The 19,806-nt window shown below is 40.4% G+C and overlaps 1 protein-coding gene across 1 annotated transcript; it reads left to right on the top strand.

Annotated features, from left to right (window-relative positions):
* The first annotated feature begins 1,166 nt into the window (after positions 1-1,166).
* BPNT2 (3'(2'), 5'-bisphosphate nucleotidase 2) lies at positions 1,167-18,666 on the top strand. The gene is made up of 5 exons (XM_058831768.1): positions 1,167-1,707; positions 13,877-14,036; positions 14,968-15,063; positions 16,909-17,070; positions 18,176-18,666. Exons 1-5 carry the CDS (start codon positions 1,321-1,323, stop codon positions 18,445-18,447), a joined length of 1,077 nt encoding a protein of 358 aa, XP_058687751.1. The 5' UTR covers positions 1,167-1,320; the 3' UTR covers positions 18,448-18,666.
* Positions 18,667-19,806: the final 1,140 nt, after the last annotated feature.

Below are 19,806 nucleotides of genomic sequence, written 5' to 3'. Positions count from 1 at the left end.
CTTAAAACCAACAATTTGGACCTTAAAAGGAGTGTGAAGCTGGAAAATGTGGACGTTTTAGATTTTGCCTAATAGCACATAAAATTTAACTTCAGCATAGTTAAACCCAACTCCTGAATCCCAACTCCTGAATTCAAATGAAATGCTTTTTCATTCTGTGATCCTTTAACTTTCACTCCCTGAACATACACTTGAACTTCAGAGAGGGTGCTATCCTTCAGGACACTGGATATGTAACCATGTAAATGCAGATGCCATTAATATGGAAATTAAGAGTAGACTATATGGCAACTTCAGTTTGCAAGGCTGCTCTTAATTTTGGTCTTTATAGCTTTCACATTCTTAATTATGTAAGTTTAACACTTAAAAAAAAATTCCCGAGAAAACACTTATAATGCATGATCCCTAGTAATTACATCTTCCCACAGTCACTACCAAGATCTGTTTCTACAACCTGTGTATCAACAGATAAGAACATTGTTCGAGTAAAAAATATGTAATTAATTCAAACAATGCCAAATTAACATAATTTTGTTTGTTTGTAATTTCCTGAAAACTACTAAACGGAATCATAAATAAGAACAGAAAGAAATCAGACTCTTCCTAGTTCCCACCCCAGATGTCCATCCTGGCTATTAAGTTTCACACTCCCCCAAAACAACTGAGGTGCAAAGAAAAAGTATATATTAAGACAGGCAGGCCTTTATCACATCACTTGGTTGAGGAAACATTTGGATTTGTTTCATTTTACTGAATGAGAGGAATTCCTCGAGGAACAAGGGGGCAAAGAGTCCCAAACTTCCCGAATCAGCATGACAAAAACAAGAGCCGCTTAACAGTGATGCTCAGCACTGCATCTTCAGAAATTTAGCGGCAATTTATGCCAACAGCGATTTCCATGTGGAAACTGCTTCCCAGTGTGCGGGGCGGGCTCGGGCTCGGGCTCCTGGCCCGCGGGCGGAGCAGCTCCTTCAGCCCCGCCGCCGGGGGCTCCTGCTGCATCTGCTGCCCAGAGGAATAAACCACCCCAAACCACAGCGCTCAGGAGAACCAGCGGGCGATGGACGGCGTGTGCTGCCATGGCCGAGCCCGGAGGTAGCGGCGGCACTCCCTGGAGCCTGCGGGGCAGCGGGACATGCTCAGTGCGGGCTCCGCCTCCGCCTGACCCGGATACAGACGGCGCTGCCTGCCGGCCGCGAGCGTGGAGCCGGCCCGGCGCCGCCGCAGCAGCAGAAGAAGCAGCAGCGGGAGCGGAGCGCCCCGGCCGTGCCATGGAATTGTGGTGACTGCCCGGCCCCGCCACCCGCCCGCCCCGCGGCCATGGCCCCCATGGGCATCCGCCTCTCGCCGCTCGGCATGGCCGTGTTCTGCCTGCTGGGGCTGGGCGTCCTCTACCACCTTTACTCCGGCTTCCTGGCCGGCCGCTTCGCCTTCTTCATGCTGAGCGAGCCGGCGGCCGGCGGGCCCGAGACGCCCCCTGGCTCTGCGCCCGGCGGCGCCGTGGACCTGCGGGAGCTGCTGGCCGTGTCCGTGCTGGCCGCCGTCAGGGGCGGGGAGGAGGTGAAGCGGGTCCGCGAGGGGAACGTCCTCAACGCCAAGGCCAAGGGGAAGACGCGGGAGGGGGCCGAGGAGCAGCTGACGACCGGCGACCTCCTCTCCAACCGCAGGATGTTCTACCTGCTGAAGGGCGCCTTCCCCGCCGTGCAGGTGGGTGCCAGGCGCCCTCCGTGGGGCGGGGGCTGCCGCGGGCCCGGCGCTGGGACCGCGGTGCCGAGCCCCGGCGCCGGGCAACTCCGCACCGCCGCCGCTCCCGTTGTACCGCGGCGGGAAGCGCTGCCCTCGATTGCGCTTTTCCTTCCCCTCCCGCTGAATTTGCGGCAGTGCCACCTCACGCTCGTGGCCGTGGGTGTTGGGTTGCAGGAGAAGCCAGGCGAGGTGAAACAGTATCAAACACTATGGGCGTGGAGGGGTGGGGGGAACACCGGATCTCGCCGTTGTGGTCCATGAGCTCTGCGGTTAAGGATAGAGTTGCACTTGCACAGTGCAAATTCCGGCTACGGTTGAGGTGCAGAGATGAGGAATGCCGCTGTTTTGGTAGTTACCCTTCCTTCCAGTTGTCTTTCGTGCCGGCAGTTTTGGGGAGAGCCAGGAGCGGGAGCAGCGCCTGAGAATTCGAGGCTTAGGAGCATAGTGCTGCAGTAAGCGGGTGTTCAGCTCTCATGGCTGCAGGACAGATAAGCCCAGCTGTGTCAATACTGTGGATCACTGCCTACCTGAACAAAATGAGTTTACTTTGCTTTCAAAGGTGTACACCCCTTCCTGCTCTCCGTCACTTCTGAAATCTGGGTCTACCTCTTAAGGTCGCACCCTAGCCTTTCAACTATACTTTGAGGATTCTGGGGGTTTATTGGCATTGTTTCTGCCTTCACTTCAATCAGTGGGAACTTCTGTCTTTCGATGTTAAATTCCTTAGCTTTTCGCAGCCATTTGAAATGGATAGAAAGCCCTAAATTTGGATCTCAGAGGTGGTGGTTGCATGCTTCTACTGGATGGGTTGAGAGAAGAAGTAGCTAAGTCTAGTTTTTGCTTATTGAGTTACTATTAGATTTTCCGTAGCTGTTTTGAAAGTTCCAAAAAAATGTTTTTTTGTTTGTTGGCTTTTTGAGGGGGGGGTTGTTTGTTTTGGTGGGGTTTTAAAGTGTTGTAAAGAACTAATTGAATATGAAATCTAGAGGAAACAACAAATTGAGGAAATAACAGATTTTTCAATGTTTGAAATAAACTTGAGATGTAACTAATCTTCCTCTACAGAAAGATTATGCAGGTTCTGTTTTGAAGATATCCTGGATTGACAAGGCACCTTCACAGGCCCAGTGTTAAAGGAAGAAAAAGTATTGACCCCTGTTCTCTTGCATTATTCAGTGCTCTCAGAGATCTTGGCTTTACAGCTTAGCTGACTTGAAATCTCTGCTTTCTCCCCTTTCACAGATGGAGGGACTTCATTAATCTAGATGTAAGAGTTGTCTGTGCTTCTAGAGAAGGCTGGGATTCTGTCTGGGCTTGAGGAACTGTGTATTGCCTGCTCTGTGGTCTCATGTAAACTCTGCTCTGGAGCCTGGGATTCTTAGCAGTGACGGTCTGACTTGTGTCTTTCTGGCAGAGGGTATTAACTTTGAACATCTACTTTTAAAAAACTTTGCTACTCCCTTTTATTTTCCTCACAGGTGATGTGTGCTGCTATTCTTTAAGAATAGATGGTACTTTTGAAAGTGTAGATATGTTCTCAAAGGCAATATAAAACTGAAAATGTGTGCATAGGTCTGTGGAACTGGAAAATACCAGGCATGTCTTTTCGTTTTCCCCACTCCTTAGATTGACTGAGCTCGAGAACTAAGGATGTCTAGGATGAGTGTACTTGACAAATTTTTCAGGTGATCTGGAGTTATTCAGTCTGACAGATCAGCTGTGGGATGTTAAGTATTTTAAGAACATGATGGGGATAATAACAGTTTACCTCATGTGGTGTTTAAAAAATACTCACTAAGCTGTATATACACTGATAAGGCATTTTGTCTCTTAAAGTCTGTGATGAAGATGTATTCATAAACATCTGCCCAAACTAAAATAAAAGCTTTCTTCTCTTACTATATACATACTGTGTGAAGGTAAGGTATTATCTCAATCTACTAATCCTTCAAGTGTAACTTCAGAGCAACCCATCTAAAACTGCAGCTCTTTCATAGAATAGACCTGCTGAGTTTTGGTGTGAATATAGGGATTATAGAGGATTTTCTGAGGCGGTATAAAATTGCATCATGTAAGAAATACCTTACTTTATATCTGTAGTCTTAGCCCCCTGTACAGAGTGACTCCAGAATAAAAGATGCTGCTGTAGTCAAATAAACCTCCTCTTCTCTCCTTGCTAGAGAAGATGATGCTAATAATAGCTGTCAAACAAAAACTGCAATAATTCCAAGAGTAAGCTCATGCAAAATGCTGATTTTCTCACATCCTGAAGTTCTTGAGCTTAACAGGAGTACCTCAGTATTTAAAATGTTTCCAAATGCTGCAGCCAGGAAAAAGATGAACCAGCACAAAAACTAGGTGCTAAAATATGCCTTTAAAGCAAAGGAAATTGAGTTGTTCAGCCTGGACAAGAGAAGGCTCCTGCAAGACGTTACAGCAGCCTTTCAGAACCTGAAGGGGAGAACTGGAGAGGAGCTTTGTACAAGGGCATGTGTTGACTGGGCAAGGGGGGGAATGGCTTTCAATTGAAAGAGGACAGGTTTAAATTGGACACAATTCTTTACTGTGGGAGTGCTGAAGCACTGGACCAGGTTGTCCAGAGAAGTTGTGGATGACCTGGAAATGTTCACGGTCAGGCAGGATAAGCCTTGAGCAACCTGTTTTAGTGGAAGAAGTCCCAGCCCATGGCAGGGGGGTTGGAATGAGATCTGGAAAGTTCCTTCCAGCCCAAACAATTCTAATTACTCTGTGATTCTCTAAGAATAACTGTGACTTTCCAGTGGTACAAAGTAACCAATGGGAAAAGTCATTCGACTGAAATAAACTTAAGTCAGTGAGCAGCATTGGATTCCCTGTTTTGTGCTGCTGGACATAAAAAGAGAAAGCACGCAAACAGTCTTTCTGAAGAAGATCTGAGTCTCTTAAAGTGTGGTTATTAAGAGAAGATGGAAGAGTCAGGCTTCTCACTTGCAGAAGCTGAAATAAATCTGAGAAAAGTCTTATAATACAATGAGTTGGGATTTATAAAAAAAGCCCTTTCAAAATTTGAGGGGAAAAAAATCCCACAGAAAGTATTTGCCTTTGTTCTCTTGAATAAAGATATTGTCTCTACAGAGGAACTCCACTGCTGACATCAACTGCTCTGTTTAATATAAATAGATGCATTTGCATCAGTTCAGACTACTCAAGTCTGTGTTAGGTAAGACCAAAGAGGTGCAGCTCAATTGTGTTTTATCACTGAGTAAATTTGGTTTAGATTTAGTGGTGGAGTTTTTATATCCCTCAGAAATAGGCTTGAGAAGGATAAGAGACAAAGGGGCAAGCCACTTACTGCTTCCTTGGTTATTACCCAGTGTTGTCTGATTGCACTCAACATCTGGCAGTAAATGTTTTCATGTGTATTCCATAAAGCATCTTTGTACAATTGATTTTAAAATATACTTAATGCTAAAACACGTGCACTGCTTTCTCCTGGTGAAGTTCTCAACTGCAATTACAGGTTTGAGGTAATACAATATGTATTGTATTACCACTACAATACGTTGGCCTCATTTATTTGTCATGCTAACAAGTTAAAGCTCTGATCCAGCTGTAATCATTCTCTCTGCTGCTTTCATTTTTTATTTATTTTGTTTATCTTTTCTGGGTTTCTTCTTTCCTGGTTGGTTCTCCAAGCAGCCTTATTTATTCTTCTGCTGGTGCAATGGTGATGTGATAAGGACTGGGATGGGAATTAGGTAAGGAGATTAAACAGATGCTTGATCCAGCCCTGCTGCTGGGGTGGGAATAGACTGGGGAGGCATTTTTTTTGAAATTCAGTGATAGACTAGCCAGAAATGCGAGTATGTTCTGTGAAGAAACGATCTCATGATACCAGGGTTTCAGCAGCATTACCTGCTGAAAGATCCCTCTCAGTATCATGCCTTAGGGTCTTACTCCTTTAATGTGGCCTGTCCAGGGATCAGTGTCAGGATCTTGATAACTGATTGTATCCTGAGTAAAAATTAAAAATAAAAATTATTTAAAAGAAAGGTTATTTAGGAGTAACCTGGTTCACTTCCCACTTCAGCCAATGTCCAGCATATCTGAAGGAGCAGCCCTGCTTGATCACAAAGGCAGGAATGATTGACAGACTGTTCCTTAAATTTGCAGTTTGCCCAGATTACCTCATGTCCTCTGACTGGAAAAGCCAATTTTAAAGTGACCCACACAATTCTGCTATTTCACTGCTGTGCTATACTGGAGTTGCTTTCACAGGATGCAGATTTCAGTCTTTGATCAGATTGTATTCTGCCCTACGTTCTCATTTTGAGCTGTTTTGACTTACTTTTGTTCTAGAGTTGCACTTATATCTTCTTTTCTAGTGTAAATACTGAACAGAGTTTCATCTTGTTTGCTCCCTTTTTTTCATATTGCAACTGTGGTGAAAATCGCAGTCTTCCTCTTTGAGTATCTTTTTATGAGTCTTGCCACTGTTCTGAATCCAAATGTTCTTATGTCTCTTTCCTAGTTAAGACTGAGGATAAATATCACATTTCAAGCTTATGCATGATAATGCCAGCCTCGGTGCTTGAAATGAAACTTTAAGAACATGTCAGTTTTACTTTTTCTTCTAAATTAATCTGACTTTTGAAGATTAATGGCTCCAAGCATTTCTTTTTTATCAGGCTATCTGAAGTACTATCTAGGTTTCAACTCACTGTTTATAGGCTTCTGACCACAGTGCCAACTACCATACCTAAAAAAACTGGAATTTCATGTGAGATGGCAAGCTCTGCAATTGATATGGATTCTGTGTAAAAGATAGATATGTTAAAGAAGTAGTTTTAGAAAAGAAAATACTACTTAAACTTCAGAGGTATTGCACTTTAGTGAGTAGGTTCATTAATTTGTCTTTTCATCTTGTGAGAATAGCCTCCTCGTATCTTAGGGCTTTTAATGAAATTTATGTTCTTCTGACCTGGATAATCTTTGCAACTGCCAGTGGGTTTCTAAGTAAAACAAGAAGTGTTAATGTTAATCTGAAATCTCAGTAATAGATGTTGTCTGGAGATGCATCTCCTCACATGGGTTCCAAATGATGCCAGATGACTTATGCCCACTCTCTCTGCATAAAAATGAAGTTAAAGAGTGTAACTGTATGCTAATGAATTCTGTGATTATCTTTTCAGAGGCAATTACAAGTAGTTCATTTGGCTTGTTTGTACACTGTGGGTGTTTAATCTATCAGCTGAGCATCTGGAGACTTGAATTTCTTAGTGCAGCCACTCACTAACAGTGGACTTTTTTGGGTATTATCTGTTTTATTGGTAGATTTCTAATTTGTCCTTATTTGGATGTTTTCTTAAAATGAAGTGTTGCAACTCTTGTGACAAGCAAGGTATCTCTTTCTCTTTGCTAGACTTGGGTTTGTATAGAACTGTAATGGAGAACTTAGCCATCTACTGAAACCACTTGTGTGGTTTTGGTGAGCTAATGAGCAACTGGCTTTCTTTTCCTGGTCTAAAATTCTAGTTGTTTTTGCAGATTACTGGTGGAAACAGTGAATCCTGTGATCTGTGCCGATTCCCTCAACTCCACTTTTGTTGTTTTCATCAACGTCCATTCATTGCAAGTCTGTAGAAGCAGAATTGTCACTGGATATGTCTTTATCATTTATTAGATCCTGTTTGTTTCAGTCTGCTTCCTGCTGGCTTAATGGCCAAAGTCACCTAACGAGTTTTGATAAGCACTAATTGAACTACTTGACATTTAGGCTTGCCCAGATTCTTCTTTGCATGTTCTGTCATCTTGTTCCTGCATAAGGTGACTTCTTGTTGCTAAAATGAAAGATGTAGTTGATGTTAGAGGAAAACCTCTGTCTGTCTTGACTTAGGTGCCTTGGAAAAGGCACATGTCCTCTTTCAGTGTCATGGTGTAATTATAGAAGTACTTGTTGTTTTCTGATTAAATGAATGTCATCATGAGACTGGAGGGTTTTATACTTATTATTTTATACATTTGTATGATTTTATACCTTACACATTTGCTAATATTCCATGTAAATATAGCCTTGGCAAGAGGAACATTTTTGAAAGTCATGAAGATCACCTGTAAAAGCTTATGTTTTCTTTCTAACATGTTGTGGTAATCTAAGGAGGAAAAGAACCTTTTCAAAAGCATGCATCTGGCTTTGAAAATGTCCATGTAGTGAATAAAATCAGGGTGTTTTTTAACTATGTTGGTAAGGCTACTATTCAATTTTTTTAAAGCTTAAAGGCATTTTAAATTTACAAAAAGAAGTGGTACTTTGATTTCCCAGTTTATATTCTTTTTGGAGTTAAGTAACCTAAGTTTTCAAAAAGCAGCTTTCATTCGTAGTGAAAATTGCTATTCACCACCCCCAAATTCGAAAGTTGTAAGGGAGGGATCATGAATGGTCCTGGATGCAGGTGAGCTAAGTTTTGGTGTGATCTTGGTGTGCATGCACATCCCTCCCTTTGTAACAGATTCTGCAGCATTGTTTTGTAACCAGAGTAGGTTAGATATTTTCCTCAGATACTGGAAATAATGGTGCTTTGAGTCCTTTTTGCTCTCCTGTTGAGCATATTTATATGTCTTGACTTGTGGAGTGGGTATTTACATTCAGAGGTTTTGGCATCTGATTCCTTCACACGGTTTGTGTATGTACAGATGCTGTGAGAAGCTGAGACAGCTTTCACCTCTGATACATTTGAGGAGAAAAACAGAGAAGCAGAGCCAATGCAGGTAAAGCAGTCTGTCTTGTAATGCAGTGAGTGTAGGGCTGCTCTTTGGTGCAGTGCAGCAGTGATTGAAGGGGTCTCCAAGTGGGGGAAATCCCAAAGACTGCTGTTTCAACCACTCTCCTTTGAGCTGGGACATCTCTGAACCACAGCCAGGTAAGAGCGATTCAGTTAAAGTCCCATGCAGCTACCCCATAGGTCATACCTTCAAAGGTGTGAAGTTGTGGGTATTGTAGAGTCATAAAATGACTTGTGTTGGAAGGGACCTTAGAGGTCATCTTGTTCCAACTACCCTGTCATGGGCAGCAATGCCTTCCACCAGACTAAGTTGCTCAAAGCCCCATTCAGTCTTGTCTTGAGCACTTTGAGGGATGAGACATCCAGAACTTCACTAGGCAACATGATCCAGTGCCTCACCACCCTCACAGTAAAGTTCTTCCTAAAATCTCTCTCTAAAAGCCAGATCTCTCCTCTTTTACTTTAAAACTATTCCCCCTTGTCCTATCCCTATCTGCCCATGTAAGAAGTTATTCTCCCTCTTTCTTTATAAACACCATTTAAGCACTTAAGAGACCTTAATGTCTCCCAGGAGCCTTCTCTCTCTTCCAGGCCAGTTCTCAGCCTGTCTTTGTAGGATAGGTGTTCACCCCTCTCATCATCTCTGTGGCCCTTCTCTGGGCCCACTCTAGCAAGTCCACATCATTATTGTGCTGAGGACTCCATACCTGGTTGCAGCACTCCAGGTGGGCTCTCACCATGGCAGGGGAGAGGGGGAGAATCGCTTCCTTCCACCTGCTGGCCATGCTGCCTTTTTGATGCATCCCAGGAGGTAGTTGGCTGGCTGGGCTGTGAGCACACATCCGTGATAAACCCCAAGGTTGTCTCTGTCATCCTGCTCTCAGTGAGTTCCCCCAGTCTGTACTCTTTCCTGGGATTACCCCAAACCAGCTGAAGCATCTTGCACTTGTTAAACTTAATGAGGTTCTCATGAACCAACTCCTCCAGCTTGTCCGGGTCCCTCAGGACAGTCTCCCTTCCTTCTGCCGTGTCAAGTGCACTGCTTGGTTTCAAGTCATCTGCAAACTTGCTGAGGGTCCATTTGATCTTACTGTTGTCATTGATAAAGATATAAAACAGCACCAGTCCCAAAGCGGAGCCTTGAGGGAGACCATCACTGGTGTACAAGTTGTTGACCCCAACTTCCTGTCTGTGTTCATCCATCCAATTCCTTATCTACTGAATAATCTTTAAATCTATGTCTCTCTAATTTGGAGGTAATGATGTCATGTGGGCCTTACAGAAGTCTAGACAGATAACACTGGTTGGTCTTGGAACCCTTGTCAACTGTTGCAGTCACTCCATCTAGAAGGCCACCAGATTGGACAGACATGAACATGAACTCTTAGTGGTTGCTCTAGACATTAGTTCAGAAGGTATATGTAATTATAAAATATCTTCCACAATCTACAGAGGACATTTCTCAGTCACTCAGAAAGAAGATGTTGAAACTATTGGTTTATTGTTTGCAAATGTTTGCATTTACTTTTTTCTCTCCACTTTTTTCCTCCATCTCATGTCAGGTGGATACAGGTGGAAAAGTTGAGTCTTGGGCATGCATAATGCTTATCATCTCTGGTGAAGTGGCTGTGCAGGTCATGCAGCATCAGTACACCAACAAAACAGAAAAACAGACACCTATTAATGTTTTACTAATGTTTTCATTTCATTTACTAATGCTTTTCATTTCCTTAGTCCTGTTCAAATCAATAGACTTATCCATTGAGTCATAGAATCATAGAATAATTCGGGCTGGAAGAGACCTTTAAAGGCCATCTAGCCCAACATCTTTGTAATGAGCTGAGACATCTTCAACTCAGTCAGGTTGCTCAGAGCCTCATCCAACCTGACCCAGAATACTTGAGGGAAAGGACATCTACTACCTCTCTGGGCAACCTGTTGCAATCTCTGTTTTTGAAAGGTAATACCTGGAGTACTCTTATGTTCATATTCTGACTGGTAATCTGAGGGGGGAGTTGTTTTTTGGGTGGTTTTTGTTGTATTTTTTTTTATTATTTTTTTCTTTCAGTTTGAGTAGCTTAATTGGTATTTTTATAATACAGGTGTGATAGTATTTGTGTTGTTCTTGTTTTATTTTCTAATGAAACAGCACTAAGATTTGGATTTCAGACGACATAATTTTCCAATGGGGTTATTGATGCTCTCAGGAATAAAATGCTGTTCTACTTCATATTATTTGCATATTAAAATGTAAAATGATTATTGAGCTCATAAAATGAGAAGTATAAAGGGAAGGAGAGGAAGTACTAAATTAAAAAAAAAATAACATGCCACCAAACACTTTCTGAGAAAAGCATTGCATTTTCATGTACTGATGTCTGGTTTGAAGTATTTGAACAGAAGCTTCTATTTTGGAGGAGGGAGGGGGTGTTTGCTTATATTTTTTCACTTTAACTTACCTTTGATGGGTGAATTCAAAGGCAAAACTACAGTTGTGTTCCACTCTTTCAGACCAGGAGAAAGCCTGAAGTTGTGCGCCATGCCAGGGACAGCTAGCTATTATTCAAGCAGGTTTTTTGGGTGATGAGCTACAAAGACAGCAGGAAGTGCTGGTAGAGACTAAACCAGCACAGGACAAAGAGCCTCTGTGAGGTTCCCTGAAGTGGTTAGGACTGTTGGCTGTTCAGAGCACTGCATTTATCCAGACAAGTTTGTGGAATGCTGGAGTTGCTTCCTGTGTTCCTGGGCAGATCTGTGTTCCAGTCACCAGTGTGCTGGACAGGAGTGTTCTCTGTGCAGAGGTTTACAAAGGCTGGAAACACCTGGGTGCTTTGGAAGGCACACTGTGGACTGATCCTGGTGTTGGTATTGGACCTCTGCTGCTGGCTCCCATGAGCAGCATCCCTCATTTGTTATGGAGTTCCTGCACCTTACAGGCTGGTTTTGGGGAAGCACTGTACTGGTGAGATGCAGCCAGACTGCCTTATTTATAAAATAATGGTTTTGAGGTTTTGGGTTTGTTTTTTTTTTTACTTTTCAGCAATATTCCATGCACTGATTTACATATATTTTATTAAACCTCTGTGTTTGATGCAGTTCCTTGTGAGAATGGCTTTTGCTTCAAGCATAACTGGGGAAGATTGCCAAAATGTAGTTAACCTTCTTGTCAGTGCTCAGCTTCCAGAACTTCCCCAGATGGACTTCTACACCTTACAGCTGTTAGGCAATTAACCCCAGAGCATCTTGCTGAAATAAGGTCTAGTTCCTGAAAAATTTGGCCTTGTGATTGTCTTTATACCATAGGTACTCCTAATTTATGAGTGAGGGTTTGGGATTGCAGTGAACTACATATCCATATCGCTTGAGAAGAATGATGTTTAAAGTGTAAGGTCGTGGCCTCTGGAAGCTGCCAGCAAATGAGAATGACAAATAGGAACATGGAATTAACACAGAGGCATGTTTTCCAGGTAGAGTCTCCTTCATTAACAAAAAAAACCAAAACAAAAAACAGGAGGAATGAAAGAAGTTTTAAGGGTTGATGAGCCCCTCTCAGGCAAGTATTCAGCCAAAGCTAAAGAGTAAATGGTCATATGAAAGGAAGAACGAGTGAACCACTTGAGGTTTTGGTTTTGGGTTTTTTTTTTGTCTTTCTCCATATGTCTATGCAACCTTATCACTACTTCCCCAGGTTTTTTTTTTTGTTGTTGCTGTTGTTTTTGGGTTGTTTTGTTTTGTTGTTTTTTTTTCCCCTAATGCAATAATCATGTCTGTCGAGAGAGACTCCTCACGTTATGGCATTATAAATACTGCAGTGTCAGAGTCACTGGTACAGAATCTGAACTAGTAGGCAGTGTTTCTCTGAAAACAGTACCTTTCAGATAGTTTCAGCCTTTACATTCTAGTGTACTGTAACAACAGGTTTAACAAAATATTCCTCCTTTTGAGCATTGGTTCCAACCCCTTAACTTCTTGGAGGCCCCTTTCTTCTATTGTGGAAATGTTTTTTTTATGATGGTATGTCATGTGCTGTAGTGGAACTTAGGAACTGCCCAAGGGCTATGTTGAGTCTGCCAAGTCTGTGGAACTACTCATCTTGACTTCGCAGAACTGTTTGTTTTCCCTAGGGGAAAATGCAATCATCAGGTTTATTGCATAGTGACAGATGTTTAATTTGTAAATGTCACGGCCACTTCAAGAGCTCCATGTTTGACATATAATGCTTCAAATACTGTTTTTATGTGAGAAGACAGCTATGATGTATGGCTGGAGTTGCTGCAGTTCTGCTTCCTTTTTCTTTTTGAGTTGTCTTGGAGAAAATGGCCCTTAATTCTTGGTTAATACCCTGTTACAGTTGAGGTGTGTGTGATGCCTTTTCTTGTTATGATGTGAGTTATGTAAAAATCCTGCTCATGTAAGGTCTGTCACACTCAAATGATAGCTCCTTCATTTTCGTTGTCTTTCCATGTCACTTGCCTTCAGCTTTTGGGACAACTGCATCTCTGGTCATCCAAAAATATTGTGCTACTGCAGTAACAAGGACGTTGTGTTGGGTTTTGCAGAATGTTATTCCATTCAGCAGATCGGTGCTGTGTGCTTCCCTACCGGGCCAAGCTCTGCTTGATGTACTGAAATGCCCTCTGCTGTGGAGTAACGTTCATTAAGCTGGGCAGCAGGTGACAATAGGCTTAAATGTGACTTTTGACTGCTGTTAAAAAATGTTCTTCATAGGCCATCTTAGGACCTTACCCCAACCTGCCCTAAAAATGGGTATGGGATGTTACTGACTTGTTTGTGAAATAAATTCGTGTGACAGTTGTGTAGTAGTTAAATTTAATTGAGCAGCTTAAATTTCTAGTTGTAACTCAATGCCTACAGCAGGAATATATATACTAAGATTTCTTCCAATTTCATCCAAGTCATGCACAGTTTGCATAATATCTGGTGATAGTATATCTCTACATTTCCATGTGCTTCTACTGGTCTGTATGAAATGAATTTTAGACCCCCTGCTGTCTGTGTACTGTATGATTCTCCAGAGTCAAATGTTCTGCCTGTAGTACTTGAATCAACTGCATTTAAATATTGATTTAAAAAAATGCGATTCATACTGTGGGAATGTTCAGTAGGGAGAGCTTGCAGCCAAAGCAACAGTGTCCAGCTGGTGTGGTTCACAGTAAAATTCAGGATTGTGGTTTTGCATTGCTTGTCACATGATCATAATAGCCTGTGAGTTGCTGAAAAAACTACTTAATTCCTGCATTTGAGGTGAAGGAAGAAAGAGAAAATGTGAGCAAACCTGTAATTTTCCCAAGTGCCACAGTTACTGTATCTGATATGTTAATGCAACTGCTTTTGTTGTTTCACCACAGATAAATTCTGAGGAGCGTGTTGATACAGCTGATCAGGAGACAGTCTCCTGGGATCGCAGTATTCCTGAAGAAATAAAGCAAAAAATACAGCCTAAAGAAGTGCCAGCAGAAAGTGTCACTGTCTGGATCGATCCCTTAGATGCTACACAAGAATACACAGGTAGCTGATTCTTGTTGACAAATCATTTGTGTAATTCTTATGTTTGTCTTTTAAACTGGAGACAAAATAGTAAGTATTTAACAGGACATGTCTTGTTTAAGTGTCTTATGTCAAAGCTAATGTGATTTAATTGAACAAATTATATAATGAAATCTCTGTAGTTCTCAAATTACAATATGTACTTTTATATATTCCAACTCAGAAATTATTTTGGTATCCTTGCAACTAAGTAATTGCTGTAATAAATGTTAACTGTCAATTATGGATTGTACTGGAATTACATGTTTCTTTATTTCAGTCATTACTGTGGCAACTTTAAGTATTTGAGATGTTTGGTTTTGTTTATTGAAAGGGAATACTAAGTAAATATACTATTTAACTTGATACAAGGAAATTTTTGTTGTCATTTTTCAAAAAAGCATGTAGAATTGAGCCTGGCCCCTTTGCAAATATTTTAGGATGTCACATAAGCAGTTCAAGGCAATCCAGCTAAAATTCTAGGAAGTAACAAAAATGGGAATTTTTTTGTGACTATTTCACTGTTACAGTTATGCTTTCCAGGGGATGTTTTTTGCTTTTTAATTACCATTTTTGAACCACTAGAGGATAGGAGATGAAGCAGAAAAGGGAGAATGCAGGGGCACAGATTTCCATGAAAACGTGTGTTGCATAAGACACAGCTGATAGCATGAGATTTGGTAGGAGTATAGGTTCCATCTACTGAACAGGAAAAATTTCTGGAAATCTGAAAAGTTTTCAAAGTCTTTTGAAAACTGAAAGGTTATTTGAAGATACATCAAAGTTACATAACTGAAAGAGGCAGAATGTAAACTAGTCTTCAGAGAATAATCTGAATAATCTCCTGTCTGTTTTCCTTTTGTGTTCTTGGCATCTGATTGTAAACTTGCTCCCTTTCTTGTTTTGCCCGCAGAGGATCTCCGACAGTATGTCACGACAATGGTTTGTGTGGCTGTAAATGGTAAACCAGTAATAGGTGTGATACACAAGCCCTTCTCATCATACACAGGTACCTTCCTGCCTTCACATATTTCCATCATTGTCAGTCATAGTATTAATTAAAATTTGGTGTTTGGGAAAACATCTTGTAGGTATAAATGAGAAAATAGTACCAGCAGCAAAAGGGTGCTGCAGCAGACCACACAATTAGAGCTCTAGATGTGTTCTGTGCTATAAAACCACAAAGGAAAATGCCACCCTTGTTTAAAATAAAAATGATGCATTTAGAACAAACTAGCTGAAAATACTTTTAAGAGCTAAGATACCTTCAATTAGAATGCTTATATCAAATAAAAAAACCAAGTTAAACCTGCAAATACTGAGCAGTTTTATGTGTTTCTTTTATCTTTAGAAAAAATGAGTACTTTGCTCATTTAGCAGAATAACTTGGGTCTGTGATAATATACCTAGGAGCTCCTGTTTATTTGGTGTGAATAAAAAAAAATTGAATAAAGATCTTAATGGCAACTGCATGTAACAGGAAAGACTGTCTAGTAGTCTTATTGATTATCTAACATGCTTTTAATGCCATAGCTGTGAAGTAATTAATTTTTTAGTATTAATGATGTATCAGCAAGCATTGCTGCAAGTTTGACAATTTGAGGCCTTCAGAAATGCATGCAGACTAGTTTAAGTATTCGTGTCTTACTGTGTATTTAAAACAGGAATTTCTGTTTACATTTTCCCTTAGGCAATACTGACCTCTAGAGTTCTGAAGTTTTGCGGTAGCTCTGGCACAAAAACTAAGTCTGAATAAATGCATTTTGTATTTGTTGTCCTTTTTTTGGCTCACTGAACACTCAACATTTTGTGCTAAATATATTGCTGTCTATAAATATGAATTTAATTAGCAGTCACTTAAGTATGTGCTATATTCCAATATGCTTCAAGAATCTTGGAGATTTTGGAACATATTTTTTTAGGTGTCAATACCTATCTGAAGAAATAGGTTTTTAGCATTGTAATGTTGGAAATTTATTTCCTTTGATAATAGTGAAGTGTTCAATGTTCAGACGTGAATCATGAGATGCAATGAATTCTGTCATTCTGTGTGACAAGTATTCATTTTCCAAGCTGGAAATACTGATATGTTTTGAGACAAATTGTTCCTAATACTACCACACAAATACAAAGCAATAAAGGGCAGTCAGTATTGTTATTACACAGAGCTCAGTCTGTTGCCAAACAATCTGGCTCTCTACTGAGATGAAATTGCTGGGTAGTTTACTAAGTAAATGTCAAATTAATGGTTGGGGGATGCCACCTACCAAGCTTGGCTTTGAAGTTCATGATAAAACAAGTGGGAAGTTGTGGATTCTAAATTCAGTTCTCTGAAACACAACATCAAATATTTTTTCTTTGTAGCACTATCCTGAGCTATTTCCTTCTTTAGCGTTACTCTCCTTCTGAACAAAATTACTCCATAGCATTTTTGATATGCTTTAAAGGGTAGTGGGGCTTTTTGGTCTTGCATAAAAACATTGTCTGAGGAAATATTGGATGTATTTCTGACTAGGAGCCATCCTTTTAATTTTGGTAGCTTTCCAATTGCAAATTCTAAATATTAACTACTTGGGATTTTTCCCTGTTATTCTGTTTTTTGGAAGTATTACTCAAGAACAGTCAGGCTTGGGATAATGCCATATGCACCAATGTGTGTGTGGCCTCTTTCTCTTCCCTTGTGTGCATATGTGGCTATGCACCCCATCCTCTGTCAGCTCTTTCTCTTTTACAGTATTGAGAGATAGAAAGTCTGAAGTATCAGTTACATATTATTAAATAAGTACCCTTTTATCCTCACATTAACAGAGATTGTCTTTTGTAAATCTTAGCAGAATTTTTGTTTCTCTTGTAGCTTGGGCGATGGTGGATGGTGGGTCAAATGTAAAAGCTCGTTCCTCCTACAATGAGAAGACTCCAAGGATTATTGTGTCCCGCTCCCATGCAGGAAAAGTTGAGCAGGTTGCACGGCAGACATTTGGAAATAAAACTGTGATAATCCCCGCTGGTGGAGCAGGTTTGGTTCTTTAAGCATCCTATCCATTTTATTGCTTCATAATGTTTTAATGGTGTAGCTGTTACTAGACAAAAGGATGTACTGTGGTGTATTCTCTTTTTCCTCTTGCCTTTTGATCTTCACATCACTGAAAGCAAACCCTTGACAATAGGGACACATTTTTTCCTGTATTTAGGAACCTACATGCAAACTTGGTTCAGATTTCAGGCTGTTCACAAGTCAGTGTGTTACTGAGTCTAAGTCTGGGCCAGCAATGTTGTTATGGTCCTTTCATTGAGATGCACTGATGTATGCTCATGGAAGGCACTGGTGCCTCAGTGGGAGAAAAAGGGTTGTGTGACGACAGGCACAATCATGGAAGAGAATCAGTTGCTTTTTAGTTAGCTGTTGGAATGGCTAATTTTAAAAAAATTAAGAAAAAGGCCGTTAAAGTTTGATATTGTTTATTGCATTTATGTCAAAAGAGAAAATCAGTATCACTAAAGTCCATTTTTATCTGCCTCATACTCAATTTAAAGAAGTTTTAGAATACTTTTTATTTATGCAATGTCTAATAGAACATGAATGGGAGGCACTAGTGTGAACAAGAGTAGTTTTAAAGTCTCAGAAAAGCCATGCAAAATTTTATTTTTACAGACATGTATCTTTCTGTGTCTTTAATGTGAAAAGCTAGAGCTGCCTTACAAATTCTTTAGTCAAGAAGGTCTTGCATTGCTTCTTGGTAATGCAATTACCAAGAAAGTTAAGGTGTAACTGATTCTAGCTGGTCTTATCCAGGACTTGACTCTGTTTAAGAAATTGAAGAAATGGACAGATTAATGAAACAAGTATATTGGTCAAAGAGTTGAAAAATTGAAAAAAATCCATAAAAGAATGGATACTGTTTTGAGCAATTGCTTTGTACTGCATAATGAATAATAAAGGGGAGTGCCCTGGGCTGATTTGCTTATTAAAGAGTAGTGTATACATTTTCTTTCTATTGTAAAGCCAGGGAGAAAAAGATAGCATGATACAGGGATTGAAAAATGGTATTGTTCTTTTAATGTGTTTCTACAGGAAAGCTTGGTTTATTTTTTTTCTTTTTACCTCTGCCCATTTCTTCTAGGTTATAAAGTGTTGGCCCTCCTTGATGTGCCTGAAAAGAATCAAGAAGAAGCTGACGTGTATATCCATGTCACCTACATTAAGAAGTGGGACATATGTGCTGGAAATGCAGTGTTGAGAGCGTTGGGTGGCCATATGACTACCCTGACTGGAGAAGAAATTAGTTACACTGGCTCAGATGGCAATGAAGGAGGACTTATAGCCAGTATCAACATGAACCATAAAGCACTAATTGAAAAACTTCCAGATCTGGAAAAAACATCACACAAATAAGCATGACGGATGAAGTACAAGTTGTGCTTTTGTAGCCTTCAGATGCTCTGTCTGAAGAAGCAGGTGTGAAAACCTGCTGGAAAAGATGCACAGCAAAGCAAAGCAGTTTGGTGTGGGCTTGGGGACTGTATCTTGCATTGGGTTTTGTCAGTGATGGTATTTAAAAAGAATAAAATAATAATAATAATTGGAAGTAGGAAGGGGATTGATGGTCTCACACATCAGTTTCCATGTTTTATTTTTTTCAGACTGTTTTCATGCAGTTCTTATACTCAAGGTGCATTTACCATATATATTGGTAAACATAGGTGAACTAAAGAAAAATCAGTTTTTTTGGTAAAATATCCTAAGTATTTCTCACAGAAACTTCTTGAAACCTTTTACATCTTACTGTAGTTTTAGCAAGTCCATAATAAATTAGGTAGGGAAAAAAGCTTGATTTGTGTAGGCATCTGATAATTGTAAACAGTTTATCAGGAATCATGACCTCGTATTTTGTATCCCCTGAATGGAAAGCACAAGAAAGTTGATTCAAATCTATATGCAGCAACAGTTTATCTTTGATGGTGTGGCACTCTCTGCTTTTTAAGAGAAAAAAAGAAATGTTCTGTACTATTTTGACTTCTTTCCTGAAGATGTAAACCAGTTTTAGTTCAGGTGGGTTGTGAATATCAGTGTTTTATTAATCAGTGTAATTATTTCCTTATACATTTTTAAAAGAAGGCAGCATTTCCTTGTATAGTTTTTTAGCAGTTACTTCTTGTCCTTGATTTCTGCAAGCAATGTTGAAGATGCATGCTAGATTTTTCTCTAATATAGGGCTTGTTCATCATGTGGTGTTTGTGCCTATAGAAGCAGCCTCTTCCTTCAGTACCTGTTATTTTGTTTGTTTGGGTTTTCTTTCCATTGGACAGAGTCATAGGGAATGAATTTTACAGGAAATAGTAGGTTGACTGGTTATTTCCATTTCCAGCACAAGATATAAACCAGCACTTTTTCTACAACTCCAGGAATAAATAGCTTTGTCTTTTTAGCTTGCAGCACACTCTTCCTGCAGAAAGCTCTTCAGCCATTCCAATCAGCTTGTGATTTGTGGTAATTTACAGACAGAGGAGAGACCATTTGAACTTGAATCTGCTTAAACAAGATTGAAGAACATGTGGCACTTGAAGTACAGCAGAGTCTGCAAAACTTTACTGAAAAATGTTCTTTTCAGTCCAGTACATACAAAACAGAATGCAGGTCCTTTGATATCAAATGACAATTTGATATCAAATTCTCTAAAATATGTGGACTTCTATCTTCAAACATGTAACCATCTTCATTGTTGTTCTCTGCATACCCCTGAAAGGTTTCAGA

Source organism: Poecile atricapillus, chromosome 2 (assembly GCF_030490865.1).
Source record: "Poecile atricapillus isolate bPoeAtr1 chromosome 2, bPoeAtr1.hap1, whole genome shotgun sequence".
Classification (NCBI taxonomy): domain Eukaryota; kingdom Metazoa; phylum Chordata; class Aves; order Passeriformes; family Paridae; genus Poecile; species Poecile atricapillus.
This window is presented reverse-complemented; position numbering and strand designations above follow the sequence as displayed.

Excerpts from the sequence above, each read along its gene's own strand:
- BPNT2 (XM_058831768.1), top strand. The coding sequence starts at position 1,321 with ATGGCCCCCATGGGCATCCGCCTCTCGCCGCTCGGCATGGCCGTGTTC. Across the intron at positions 1,708-13,876 it reads GCGCCTTCCCCGCCGTGCAG|ATAAATTCTGAGGAGCGTGT; the intron begins GTGGGTGCCAGG and ends GTTTCACCACAG. Across the intron at positions 15,064-16,908 it reads GCCCTTCTCATCATACACAG|CTTGGGCGATGGTGGATGGT; the intron begins GTACCTTCCTGC and ends TTTCTCTTGTAG.